Genomic DNA, 13,706 nt, shown 5'->3' with positions numbered 1-13,706 from the left:
AAACATAGTTATTCTAAAAAATAAAATAAAAAATTTTTGAACTAGTGTTAACCATCTGCATATTGAAGTGAAATATGCTGATGCTACAACTTTCTTTAAAACATATCAAAAAAAACTAAGAAATATGATGAGTAGGTAGAATAGACAGATGGCTAAAGATGTGAAAGAGAAATACAACAAAATGTTAGTTGTAGAATCCAGTACTGGATGTTCAAGGCTCTTCACCATATGATTTTCTCAGATTTTTTCTGTGTTTACAAATTGTGGTTATAAAAATAAGAGGGGAAAAAGGCACCTAGACATATAGGAAATAGTCTTCTTCCTCTGTAATTTGTCTGATACAAAAGTGATGGTTAGGGGCACCTGGGTGGCTAAGTTGGTTAAGCGGCTAACTTTGGCTCAGGTCATGATCTCGAGGTCAGTGAGTTTAAGCCCTGTGTCGGGCTCTGGGCTGATGGCTCAGAGCCTGGAGCCTGTTTCCGATTCTGTGTCTCCCTCTCTCTCTGCCCCTCCCCTGTTCATGCTCTGTCTCTCTCTGTCCCAAAAATAAGTAAACATTGAAAAAAAAAAATTAAAAAAAATAAATAAATAAAAATAAATTAATTAATTAAAAAAAAAAGTGATGGTTAAAACTGCAGAAGCCTTTTTGGTGCCATGAAAAAAAACTACTTTAAAAACTAACTTGGGGTGCCTAGGTGGCTCAGCCAGTTAAGCACTGAACCCCTGATTTTGGCTCAGGTCATAATCTCACCGTTGGTGATAACACACACAGCATGAGGCTCTGCACAGACAGCATGGAGTCTGTTTGGCATTCTCTCTCTCTCTCTCTCTCTCTCTCTCTCTCTCTCTCTCTCTCTTTCTCTCTCTCTGCCCCTCCCCCACCTCAAAATAAATAAATAAACTTAAAAAAAAAACAATTAAGTTAACATGCTCAGGATGGCAGTACAGAAAATACAATATAGTGACAGTGAGCCACTAAATGAAACAATCTGGAGTCACTTCACCATTAGATTTCATTTTTATAAAATAATAAAAATGTCTCATGATTTAAGGCAGTTGGATTAGTTTTTTGTCACTTGCAGAAAAAAGAAAAATGTAACTGATATTAATAGTACAAGTTGAAGGCCTCAACGAAACAGTCTGCCCTATAAAAAAAAGTATATGTTCTCATATACCATAATTTCTCGTAAGTAGAAACCTGTGTGCTGCTTTTCTAATTTCATTATTTACCCTATTAGATGCATTGGTTTTTTTTTTTTTAACTTACTTATTTTGAGAGGGAGCATGAGCACATGCAAGTGGGGGGAGGGGCACAGTGAGAGAGGGACAGAATTCAAAGCCACTTGCTCACAAGGTTCAATCCCATGAACCCACGAGATCATGACTCCAGCTGAGATCAAGAGCTGGATGCCCAACCAAATGAGGTACCCAGGTACCCAAGATGCACTGTTTTTAAGAAATTTTTAAATTATTCATTGTTAATGCAAAAGCTAAAAAATGGATGGCTGACAAACCAGAAACTGCAGCCATGGTTCAATGAAAGTATTTTCATATTTCTTTCATTTGTAACCTACTTTAGGGTTACTGCAGGTTATGTGATAGGTCAAAAAGGAGTACTAAGAACATGTTCTCCATTTATTATGTTCATAATAATGCTGACAAACATCTAACAAAAAAGTTAAGCCACAGTAGAATGTTTTGATTGCTGTACTGAGAAAATTGTTTCAGGTTAAGACCAGGAGTGGGCAGAACATATAATCCACTCTCTTACTTCCAGCCTTTGCTCTTCCCCTTCTAGACCTGAAGACACGAAGAAGTACATACAGGTGGATCTATAGAAGACACAGCATGTGGGGCATCTCCAAGCATCCTTCTCACTATATCATTACACTATGTGTTAGGTATAAAATGCACATTAATTTCATATGCACATTAGGAATTTTATGATTACACCTTTTAATTCTTAAAAAGCCCTAAATAATTTCTACATTTTTATACTTATATAGCAAATTGGCCTTTATTCAGTTACACATTAAAATAGCTTAGGGGCGCCTGGGTGGCGCAGTCGGTTTAAGCGTCCGACTTCAGCCAGGTCACGATCTCGCGGTCCGTGAGTTCGAGCCCCGCGTCAGGCTCTGGGCTGATGGCTCAGAGCCTGGAGCCTGTTTCCGATTCTGTGTCTCCCTCTCTCTCTGCCCCTCCCCCATTCATGCTCTGTCTCTCTCTGTCCCAAAAATAAATAAAACGTTGAAAAAAAAAAAAAAAAGATTTAAAAAAAAAAGATTTAAAATAGCTTAACAACAAGACTCATAATCAAAACTTCTCCCTAGTTTTCCTTCAGAAATTTACCACACTGGAGGAGCCAGGGTAGCTCAGTTGGTTAAGTGTCCGACTTTGGCTCAGGTCATGATGTCACAGTTCATGGGTTTAAGCCCTACACTGGGCTCTGTGCTGACAGCTCAGAGCCTGGAGTCTACTTTGGATTCTGTGTCTCCCTCTCTCTCTGCTCCTCCTGCACTCACACTCTGCCTCTCAAAAATAAACATTAAAAAAATAAAAGGTAAAAGCAATTCAGCACATTGCTCTACTACAAAACTACTTAAAAAATGTCTAAGCTAATAAATAAATCTTACATTCACAATAAATTTTATTTGCTTTGAGACACAAGATTTTACATGGACACACCTGTTTTAATCAAAGTATTTAAAATTAGAAAGTACTGGGACACCTGGGTGGCTTAGTTAGTTGGTCTGACTTGATTTCAGCTCAGGTCATGATCTCACAGTTCATGAGGTGGAGCTGTACGACAAGCTCTGTGCAGACAACCCAGAGCCTGCTTAGGATTCTCTTTGTCCTCTCTCTGCCCCTCCCCCAATCGCACTCACTCTCAAAATAAACATTAAAAACATTTTAATTTAACTTAAAAGTACAAAACAACAAACAGGAGAGAAAAGAAATCATCTAGGGAAAGAAAGAAAGCTGAGTCCCATGTTTCAAATGTGGAGAAAAACTAAAGTTCTACACTAGAAACTTTGTAGCTAATGGCAACCAAAACATTTTCAGGAATGATGACACTAACAGGGCCAAAATAAAACATCTATAAGTCATTATTGCCTGTTTATCCTAATGATTAAAAGTAGACATGGAGGGGCGCCTGGGTGGCGCAGTCGGTTTAGCGTCCGACTTCAGCCAGGTCACGATCTCGCGGTCTGTGAGTTCGAGCCCCGCATCGGGCTCTGGGCTGATGGCTCAGAGCCTGGAGCCTGTTTCTGATTCTGTGTCTCCCTCTCTCTCTGCCCCTCCCCCGTTCATGCTCTGTCTCTCTCTGTCCCAAAAATAAATAAACGTTGAAAAAAAAATTAAAAAAAAAAAAAAAAGTAGACATGGACATGCTAGAAAGGTAAAAATGTAGAGAGAGTAAAAAGATTAGTGGCTAGGGCATCTTGGGTGGCTTAGTGGCTTAAGTGTTTGATTCTTGATCTCGTTTCAGGTCTTGATCTCAGGGCAGGGAGTTCAAGCCCTGCATCTTGGGGGAGCCTACTTAAAAAAAAAAAAAAAAAAAAGATAAGCGGCAGTATAGGGATGGGGGAGGGAGGGATGAATAGGCAAAGAGGATTCTTATGGTAGTATTTTCTATGAGTGATATAGTATGGTACTATACTGGTGAATATGTCTTTATAAATTTGTCCAAATCCATAGACCGTATAACACCAAGAGCGAACCCTAATGTAAACCAGGGACTCTGGGTGACAATGATATGTCAATACAGGGTCAATGATTGTAACAAATGTACCTCTGTGGTATGGGATATTGATAGGGGAGGAGGTTGTACTTGGGGGCAAGGGATATACGGGAACTTTGTAATTTCTGCTGTCTTGCTGTGTATCTAAAACTGCTCTAAAAAACAGTCTACTAAAAAAAGAAATGTTGGGGCACCTGGGTGGCTCAAGTCAGTTAAGTGCCATGGATCGAGAGGGTGAAGCCCTGAGTCAGGCTCTGCACTGACAGTGTGGACCTTGTTGGAATGGGATTCTCCCTCTCTAGCTCTTTGCCCCTCCCCCACTCATGCTTTTTTTCTCTCAGAATTAAAAAAAGTTGGGAAAAAAAAAAAAGTAAAGGGGTGCCTGGCTGGCTCAGTTAGTAGAGCATTCAACTCTTGATCTCTGGGTCATGAGTTCAAGCCCAATGCTGGGGATAGAGTTTACTTAAAAAAACAAAAGAAAAATTTGGCATAAGATAAACATACAGATCAATGAAATTAAATAAAGAGCTCAGAAACCCTCAGATAAATAAATGGTCAATAGATTTTGACAAAGGTGCCAAGACTCTTCAATGGGAAAAGGACAGTCTTTTTACCACATGGGTCAGGGAAACTGAAAAACCACATGCAAAAGAATACAGCTGGATCCATATCTTGCATCATATATAAAATTCACCTCAAAATGAATTACCTAAACGTAAAAGCTGTAAGTTTAGAACTCTGAGGAAACAAGAGTGAAAATTTTCATAACCTTGGACTTGGCAATGGTTTCTTGAATTAACAGCCAAAGAAAAGGCAAAAAAAGAAAAAATAAAATGGACTTCAAAATTTAAAACGTCTGCGCATCAAAGAACACTACCAAGAGGGTGAAAGGACAACCCAAAGAATGGGAGAAAATATATGTAAACTGTACATCTGATAAGGGATTGCTATCAAGAATATATAAAGAAATCCTACAACTCAAAAATGAAAAAAAGATGCGAATGACCTAATTAAAAATGGGCAGAAGCCTAAAATAGACAATTCTTCAAAAACAGATATACAAATACCCAATAAGCACATAAAAAGATGTTCAATCTCAGTCATTAGGGAAATGCAAATCAAAACCACAATGTCACTTCACATCTACTAGCATAGCTATTATAAAAAAAAAAAAAGGAGACAAGTGCTGGCCAGGCTGTGGATAAACTGGAACCCTAATGCACTGCTGGAATTCCAAAATGGTGCAATTTTTACAAAAAGTAGTTTGCAGGTTCAATAAAAAGTTAAAAATAGCCATATGGCCAACAGGACTCAAACAGATACTTGTACACCAGTGGTTAAGTAGAATTACTCACAAGAACCAAAAGGTAGGAACAACCCAAATGTCCATCAAAAGGTAAATGAATAAAGGAAATGTGGTATATACATACAATGAAAAATTATTTCGCTTTTTAAAAAGGAAATTCTTCTGGGGGCACCTGGGTGGCACAGTCGGTTAAGCGTCTGACTTCAGCTCAGGTCATGATCTCATGGTCCGTGAGTTCGAGCCCCGCGTCGGGCTCTGGGCTGATGGCTCAGAGCCTGGAGCCCGTTTCCGATTCTGTGTCTCCCTATCTCTCTGCCCCTCCCCCATTCATGCTCTGTCTCTCTCTGTCTCAAAAATAAATAAACGTTAAAAAAAAAAATTTTTTTTAAAAAGGAAATTCTTCTTACCATACACAAAAACAAATTCAAAATGAACTAAAAACCTAAATGTAAGACCTGGAACCATAAAAATCCTAGAAGAGAGGACAGTTCTTTGCCTCTCGTGAGGCAAAGAAAAACAGGGGTGCCTGGCTGGCTCGAGAAGTGCAACTTTTGACCTCAAGGTTGTGAGCTCAAGCTGCACATTTGGTCTAATTACTTAAAAGTAAAATCTTAAAAAACAAAAAACAAAGAAAAAAGCAAAACAAACAAAAATAAACTACCGGGACTACATCAGAATAGAACGCTTCTCAAAAATAATATAAACACAGGGAGGGGGACAAAACGTAAGAGACTCTTAAATATAGAGAACAAACAGAGGGTTGCTGGAGGGGTTGTGGGAGGGAGGATGGGCTAAATGGGTAAGGGGCTTAAGAAATCTATTCCTGAAATTATTGTTGCACCAGATGCTAACTAACCTGGATGTAAATTACAAAAAAAAAATAAAAATAAATCAATATAAATAAATAAATGTTCATTTATCCTTAAAAAAAAAAAGCCTCTGCACAGCAAAGGAAATAATCAACAAAACTAAAGGACAACCTACTGAATGGGAGAACATATTTGCAAATGACATATCTGACAAAGGGGTAGTATCCAAAATATATAAACACCTTATAAAACTCAACACCCAAAAAACAAATAATCCAATAAAAACTGGGCAGAAGATGTGAACAGACATTTCTCCAAAGAAGACATCCTGATGGTCAACACACATGAAAAGATGTTCAACATCACTAATCATCAGGAAAATGCAAATCAAAACAACAATGAGATATCACCTCACACCTGTCAGAATGGCTAAAATCAACAACACAAGGATGTGTTGGCAAGGATGTGGAGCAAAAAGACCTTGTACCCACTGTTGGTGGGAATGCAAACTGGTGCAGCCACCATGGAAAAGAGTATGGAGGCTCCACAAAAAATTAAAAATAGAACTATCCAGGGGCTTCTAGGCAGCTGAGTCAGTTGAGCATGTGACTCTTGATTTTGGCTCAGGTAATGATCCCATGGAATCAAGCCCCACATTAGGCTCCATGCTGAACCTAAAGCCTGTTTGAGATTCACCCTCTTCCCCACTCATGTGCTTTCGCTCTCTCTCTCTCTCTCAAAAATAAATAAACAAACAAATAAATAAAACGGAACTACCCTATGATCCAGTAATCCCACTACTGGGTACTTATCAAAAGAATACAAAAAAACTTACTCAAAAAAAAGGACACAAGGACATATGAACCCCTATGTTTACCGCAGCATTATTTAAATTAGCCAAATTATGGAAGCAGCCCAAGTACCCATGGACAGATGAATGGATAAAGAAGACATCACACACACACACACACACACACACACACAGAGGAATATGATTTGGCCATCATAAAGAATGAAATCTCACTGTTTGCAACAACATGGATGGAGCCAGAAAACATAATGCTAAGTGAAGGAAGTCAGTCAGAGAAAGACAAATACCACACGACTTCACTCATAAGTGGAATTCAAGAAACAAAACAAATGAACAAAGGGGGAAAAAAAAGACAGGCAAACCAAGAACCACACTTTTAGCTATAGAGAGCAGTTACCAGAGGGGAGGTGGGTGGGTGGAACAGGGGACAGGGATTAGAGAACACATTTGGGATGAGCACTAACGTATGGAAATGTTAAATCAGGTGTACAGTGTACACCTGAAACTAATACAGCACTTTATGTTACCTACACTGGAATTAAAATACTTTAAAAAAGAGGAAATTCTGACACATGATAAAACACGGATAAGCCTCAATGACAATTATGCTAAGTGAAATAAACCAGGCACAGAAATACAAACACTGTATGATTCCACTCATGTGAAGTACCTAAAACAGGCAAATTCATAGGTACAAAAAGTAGAATACACGTTCCCAGGGGCCAGAAGGTGGGGATGGGGATGAAGTTATTATTTAACAGGTAGAGTTTCTGTTTGGAACAATGAAAAACTTCTGGAAATAGATAACGGTGTTGTTACACAGCACTGTTAATGTACTTAACACCACTGAATCACACACTTAAAATAGTTAAAATGGTAAATTTTATGTAATATATATTTCATCCCAATTAACAAAACAAAGGGGGAAAACATGAGTGATTTTCAAGCATTAGGAGAGCCTAGGTGGCTCATCTGGTTAAGCGTCCAACTTCAGCTCAGGTCATGATCTCATGGTTTGTGAGTTAGAGCCCCATGTTGGTCTCTCTGCTGTCAGCACTGATGGATCCTCTGTCCACCTCTCTTTGCCCCTCACTCACTGGTTCTCTCTCTCTCTCTCTCTCAAAACAAATAAACAAACTTAAAAAAAAAAAACAAAACCCAAAACATTAAAAGTTAACCAAATACATACCCTTAGAGCCCTTTTAATTGCATCTACAATGAAACTTGGTGTCACAGACTGTATATTCCAAAGATGACAGCAAAAGCATGGCTTATTCTACATGCTCTTCTGCATAGGGAATGACCCTCCTATCAAGAAGTGGAGTCTATACCTCCATCCCCTTGAATCTGGGCCAGTCATGGGACTATTCTGACCTACAGAGTATGATGGAAATGAAAGTTCTGCCAATTCCCAGTATCATCCCTAACTGGCCTGGCAAGTAGCCTTAACTTGCCTTCTCACCAAGTAGTCCCACAGAGAGATCCACAAAGGGAAGGGCCAGGATCCCTGGCCAATAACCTGACTGAGCTCGGTCAAGAGCCAGTACCAACTTCCCAGCCACATTAAGTAAGGCAAATATGGAAATGGATCCCCAGTCCCAATTAAGCCATGCCAGCAGATACAGCATGAAACAGAAACTAGGTTAAGTGCTGAGCTCTAGCTAAAGCAAAGATTTATAAAGAAAATAGATGACAGCTGCCACTACATTTTGGGGTGGTTCATTACAAAGTCACAGACTGCCAGAACACATCCTTAATGAGGGTAATTCAAACTGTCTCTGTTGCACATGTTCAGGGTTCTAAGTCTTACATATATACAACAATGGAGACATCACACAGAAAATAAAAGGTTACTTTCAATTAAAGCTCTAATGTGAATCATGAAAACCTCCAGGTTGCATGGCACAATGGAAAGAATATAACACAAAACAGAGAATTTTAAGTTCTATTTCTCCTTAGCTGATTAATGGCTATAAAGTTTGGTCAAACCAATGTACTCCTTGTCTTATTTTCTTTACTTCAAAGATGGAATAATAATAATGCTTATTAGCCCCCAGAGTTCTGAATAAAAGAGGAGATAGAAGATACAAACTCTGGTTCTAAACTCAGTACACAGTAAATACACAGTACACAGTACACTGCAGTGCTTGGTCAAATTAAATACTCAACAGATACTTCAGTAAACATTACCTCCATGAAGAGACATGCAAGGATAAGATGCTCTCATTAAATCTTTCAGAAGACCATCTGCATGTTCCTGCTTATCCACAAATATAATGACAGATCCCGATTCTTGATAATGGCCGAGAAGCTCAAGTAACTTCAAGAACTTCTTTTCTTCTTCAATCACAATCTGCAAACAGCAAATCGCACCAAGTTAATTGAGTAAAACTGCAAATACATCTTGTGAACAAAAATACTCATTTTATTTGTGGCAGATGGCGAAATGACAATATCTTGCTATATTTTAAGACCGGGCAGGAAAATATTGATTTTAATTGATAAACCAGTAAGACCAAAAACAAATCTGTAACTTTCAGAGAGGGGGCTTGTAAATGTGGGCAATCACCTGGTTCTCTCTGCCTCTTGATCTCACACCCTATTAACTAAAAAACAAGATGTGACATTTCTATTAACAAGCCCACCTCTTCTGGTGGGACGAACTAAAAAGGGCATTTTTTAAGAGGATTTTAAACATGCAGTTCCACAGAAAAGCATATTCAAGTGCATCATATAAAATATTAATGGCTGCAGTTGTATCCTATTTAACTTTAGAAATTACCTTCCTACATCACAATGATCCCACAAGAATCACATCCTGAACATCCAGGGAACTGAGGGTTTCTTAAAGGCTGTACCTACCACTTGTTGTTCCACATCTGAGCAAACCACGCTTCTGCCTCCAACCTGCACTTCAATGGGTTTACTGAGGATTCTTCGAGCCAAAGCCTCCATAGCTCTGGGGAAAGTAGCTGAAAACATAACTGTCTGTCGATCGGGACGGACATTATCCACAATGCGCATGACCTAAGGACACAATGCAAATAAATATGGTTGAGTGTAGCCTCTAAAAGTCAATGATGTTAAAATCAAGTAGAAAGAAATTTTGAGAACATCCATTCAGTGACTTCTAAACCTGTTACCTTAGATTATAATTGATTTTACCCCATAATTTGCTCCTCTCAGTTTCCCCCCCCCCCCGTTAAGAAACGGCAACTGTAGTTATCTACATGTTTAGGCCAAAGATGGAGGAGCCATCTGTAACTACTCTCTCTCTCTTTCTCTCATCTCACACCTAATTCATCAATAAATACAGTATTCTCAGTCTTCAAACTACATCTGGGATGAAACTATTCTCCCTTGTACCACTGTTTTCCTTCACTTAGTAAACACAATTTTACTGAACTATTATGTGCCAAGCACTGCTCTATTTGGAAATATGCAATAAAAACAGACAAAAACTTGTCTCCATGGAACTTCTATTCTAAGGAGAGTGGACACATAAATATATTATGTATCAAAGGTTGAAAGAGCTACAGAAAGAGAACAATGAAGGTGAACATACTGTTGAGGGAGTAAGATACAGGCACCAATTGCCTCAGTGTCTGTAGAGCCCTGGAGAAAATAAAGACTCCTAGGATTCTTGTGATGATTGGTAAAACAAGAAAAAAAGTAATAATGAGTAATATTACTGATGATGGTTTAAAGGTAGATGGTGGTGAGTGACTGGAAACTGGGAAGGGTATTCTTCCAAAGAAGACATCCAGAAGACTAACAGATACATGAAAATATGTTCAATATCACTCATCATCAGGGAAATACAAATCAAAACCATGATGAAATACCACCTCACAGGTGTCAGAATGGCTAAAATTAACTCAGGAAACAACAGTGTTGGCGAGGATGTGGAGACAGGGGAACTCTCTCGCACTGTTGGTGGGAATGCAAACTGGTGCATCCACTCTGGAGAACAGTATGGAGGTTTCTCAACAAGTTAAAAATAGAACTACCCTATAATCCAACAAGTGTATCACTCCGCATTTACCTAAGGGATACAAATATACAGATTTGAAGGGGTACAAACACTCTGACCTTTACAGCACCATTATCAACAATAGCAAAACTATGGAAAGAGTCCAAATGTCCATTAAATGATGAATGGATAAAGAATGTGGTAGAGGAGTGACTGGGTGGCTCAGTCAGTGATGCATCCGACTTTAGATCAGGTCATGATCTTGCAGTTTATGGGTTCAACCCCCACGTCGGGCTCTGTACTGACAGCTCAGAGCCTGGAGCCTGCTTCCGATTTTGTGTCTCCCTCTCTCTGGCCCTCCCCCACTCACTCTCTGTCTCTTTCTCTCTCAAAAATAAACAAACAGAGTTTTTACAAAATAAATTTTAAGAAAGATGTGGTAGGCAAACACAAATGGTAGTGAGGATGAGGAGAAAGAGGATCTCTTTTGCACTGCTAGCAGGAATGCAAACTGATGCAGCCATTCTGGAAAACAGTATGGAGGTTCCTCAAAAAATTAAAAATAGAACTACCCTACGACCCAGCAAATTGCACTACTGGGTATTTATCTAAGGGATACAGGTGTGCTGTTTCCAAGGGGCACATGCACTCCAATGTTTATAGCAGCACCATCAACAATAGCCCAAGTATGGAAAGAGCCCAAATGTCCAACGACAGATGAACGGATAAAGAAGGTGTGGTATATCTATACAATGGAGTGTTACTCGGCAATCAAAAAGAATGGCATCTTGTCATTTGCAACTACGTGGGTGGAACTAGAGGGTATTATGCTAAGCGAAATTAGCCATTTGGAGAAAGACAAATATCATATGACTTCACTCATATGAGGACTTTAAGATACAAAACAGATGAACATAAGGGAAGGGAAACAAAAACAATATAAAAACAGTGAGAGGGACAAAAACAGAACAGACTATTAAATATGGAGAACAAACAGGATTACTGGAGGGATTATGGGAGGAGGGATGGGTTAAATGGGTAAAGGGCATTAAGGCATCTACTCCTGAAATCACTGTTGCACTATATGCTAACTAACTTGGATGTAAATTAGAAAAATAAATTTAAAAAAAGCATGAGTTTTACAGTATGTAAATTTTATTTGTCAACAAAACAAAACAAAAAGCAACAAAATGTTTCAAGATGGTAAAAGATTAATCAAGCTCAAGGAAGCTGGCAGTAAGAAAAAGTTGAGAATGATGCTATTCTCCCTATATGGAGATGAAAGGTGGGATTCCAAAATGAAGAGAATTGATGCAAAGTCTGCTTAAGAAGCAATCAAATCCCAGGGCACCTAGGGGGTTCAGTCAGTTAAGAGTCCAACTTCAGCTCAGGTCATTTTCACAGTTTGTGGGTTTGAGCCCCACATCAGGCTGTGCTAAATCTCAGAGTGTGGAGCCTGCTTCAGATTCTGTGTCTCCCTCTCTCTCTATTCCTCCCCCACTCGTGCTCTCTCTCTCTGTCACTCTCTCACAAATAAAAATTTTTTTAAAGAAGCAATCAAATCCCTCAACCTCCACCTATCTCCTACTGTCAGGCCCTTCTCTCACCCTAGCCAAAGACCCAAAGGTTTAGCTGATGCAGAATATAAAATAAGAACATGACTGGATGAGGCAAGGATAACATCCTAAGAAGAAAAGCATTAAGTAAATGCATGATGTTCAATACTGAGGCTCCAACTCTCCCTCAAGCCTCTTTCCCAACCTAGAACAAGAGACAGGCCTTTACAGTCCAGGCTGGAGACTGGCCAATATTTTTCCCGGGAAAGTCTGCCCAGTCCAAGAAGTCAGGCAGAAGATAGTCCTCATCTAAATGAAAGTCCCAGCCAGATTACAACAGTGAAACTCAGGATCACTAAGTACTGCTCTGGCACAGAGAACTCTGAATTTTAAGCTGCCTTTTCTCTGTCCCTTAAATGTAAATAGTTAACTACAGGTTCCCAGACCTCTACAGAATGTTTCTAATCTGAATGCAGAAATCAAAGCAAATAGAAAATCAACTCAGAGGACATAAATCCTACGCAGATAGAAGGCAATCTTTAAAAATGAGTCATTTAAATGAAATCTTGCCATTTGCAACAACATGGATGAACCCAGAGGGTATAATGCTAAGTGAAATAAGTCAGTCAGAGAAAGACAAATACCATATGATCTCATTTATGTATGGAATTTAAGAAGCAAATGAACAGGTATGCCTAGGTGGCACCATTAGTTAAGAATCCAACTCTTGATCTTGGCTCAGGTCATGACCTCATGGTTCATGCGACTGAGCCCCACACTAGACTCTGTGCTAACAGCATGGAGCCTGTTTGGTATTATCTCTACCCGCCTCTCTCAAAATAAATAAACTTAAAAAAAATGAATAAAGAATAAAAACAGACAAAAGAAAAAAAAGCATACTCTTAAATACAGAGAACAAAATGGTGGTTACCAGAGGGGAGGTGAGTGGGGATAAGTGCAACAGGTGAAGGGGATTAAGAGTACACTTATCATGATGAGCACGGAGTAATATATAGAACCGCTAATAACATACACCTGAAACTAATAGCACTGTATGTTAATTATACTTGAATAAAAGTAAATTTAGAACATAAAAATAAATCACTGAAGGGGCACCGGGTGACTCAGTTGGTCAAGGGACCGACTCTTGATTTTGGCCCAGGTCATGATTTCACGACTCGTGAGTTCAAGCCCTGAACTGGGCTCTGTGCTGACAGCACGGAACCTGCTTGGGATTCTCTGTCTCCCTCTCTTTCTGCCTCCCACACTCACATGCTCTCTGTCTCAAAAATAAATAAACATTAAAAAAAAAATCATTTAAGGGGCGCCTCGGTGGTTCAGTCGGTTAAGCGTCTGACTTCAGCTCGGGTCATGATCTCGCAGTTTGTGAGTTCAAGCCTCACGCTGGGCTCCATGCTGACAGCTCAGGGCCTAGAGCCAGCTTCTGATTCTGCATCTCCCCTTCTCTCTCTGCCCCTCCACCGCTCACGCTCTTCCAAAAATAAATAA

General features: G+C 39.3%; 1 protein-coding gene across 2 annotated transcripts in view; it reads right to left on the bottom strand.

The window, feature by feature from the left end:
- DDX46 (DEAD-box helicase 46) overlaps positions 1-13,706 on the bottom strand; it is a 71,384-nt gene that overhangs the window by 27,259 nt on the left and 30,419 nt on the right. For both annotated transcript variants that reach the window (XM_043588134.1, XM_043588143.1), the window contains exons 14-15: positions 9,531-9,695; positions 8,859-9,021 (exon numbers count right to left, since the gene is read on the bottom strand). In XM_043588134.1, coding sequence (XP_043444069.1) covers positions 8,859-9,021; positions 9,531-9,695 — 328 coding nt within the window. The remainder of the gene's footprint in view (positions 1-8,858; positions 9,022-9,530; positions 9,696-13,706) is intronic.

Source organism: Prionailurus bengalensis, chromosome A1 (genome assembly GCF_016509475.1).
Source record: "Prionailurus bengalensis isolate Pbe53 chromosome A1, Fcat_Pben_1.1_paternal_pri, whole genome shotgun sequence".
NCBI classification, from domain to species: domain Eukaryota; kingdom Metazoa; phylum Chordata; class Mammalia; order Carnivora; family Felidae; genus Prionailurus; species Prionailurus bengalensis.
This window is presented reverse-complemented; position numbering and strand designations above follow the sequence as displayed.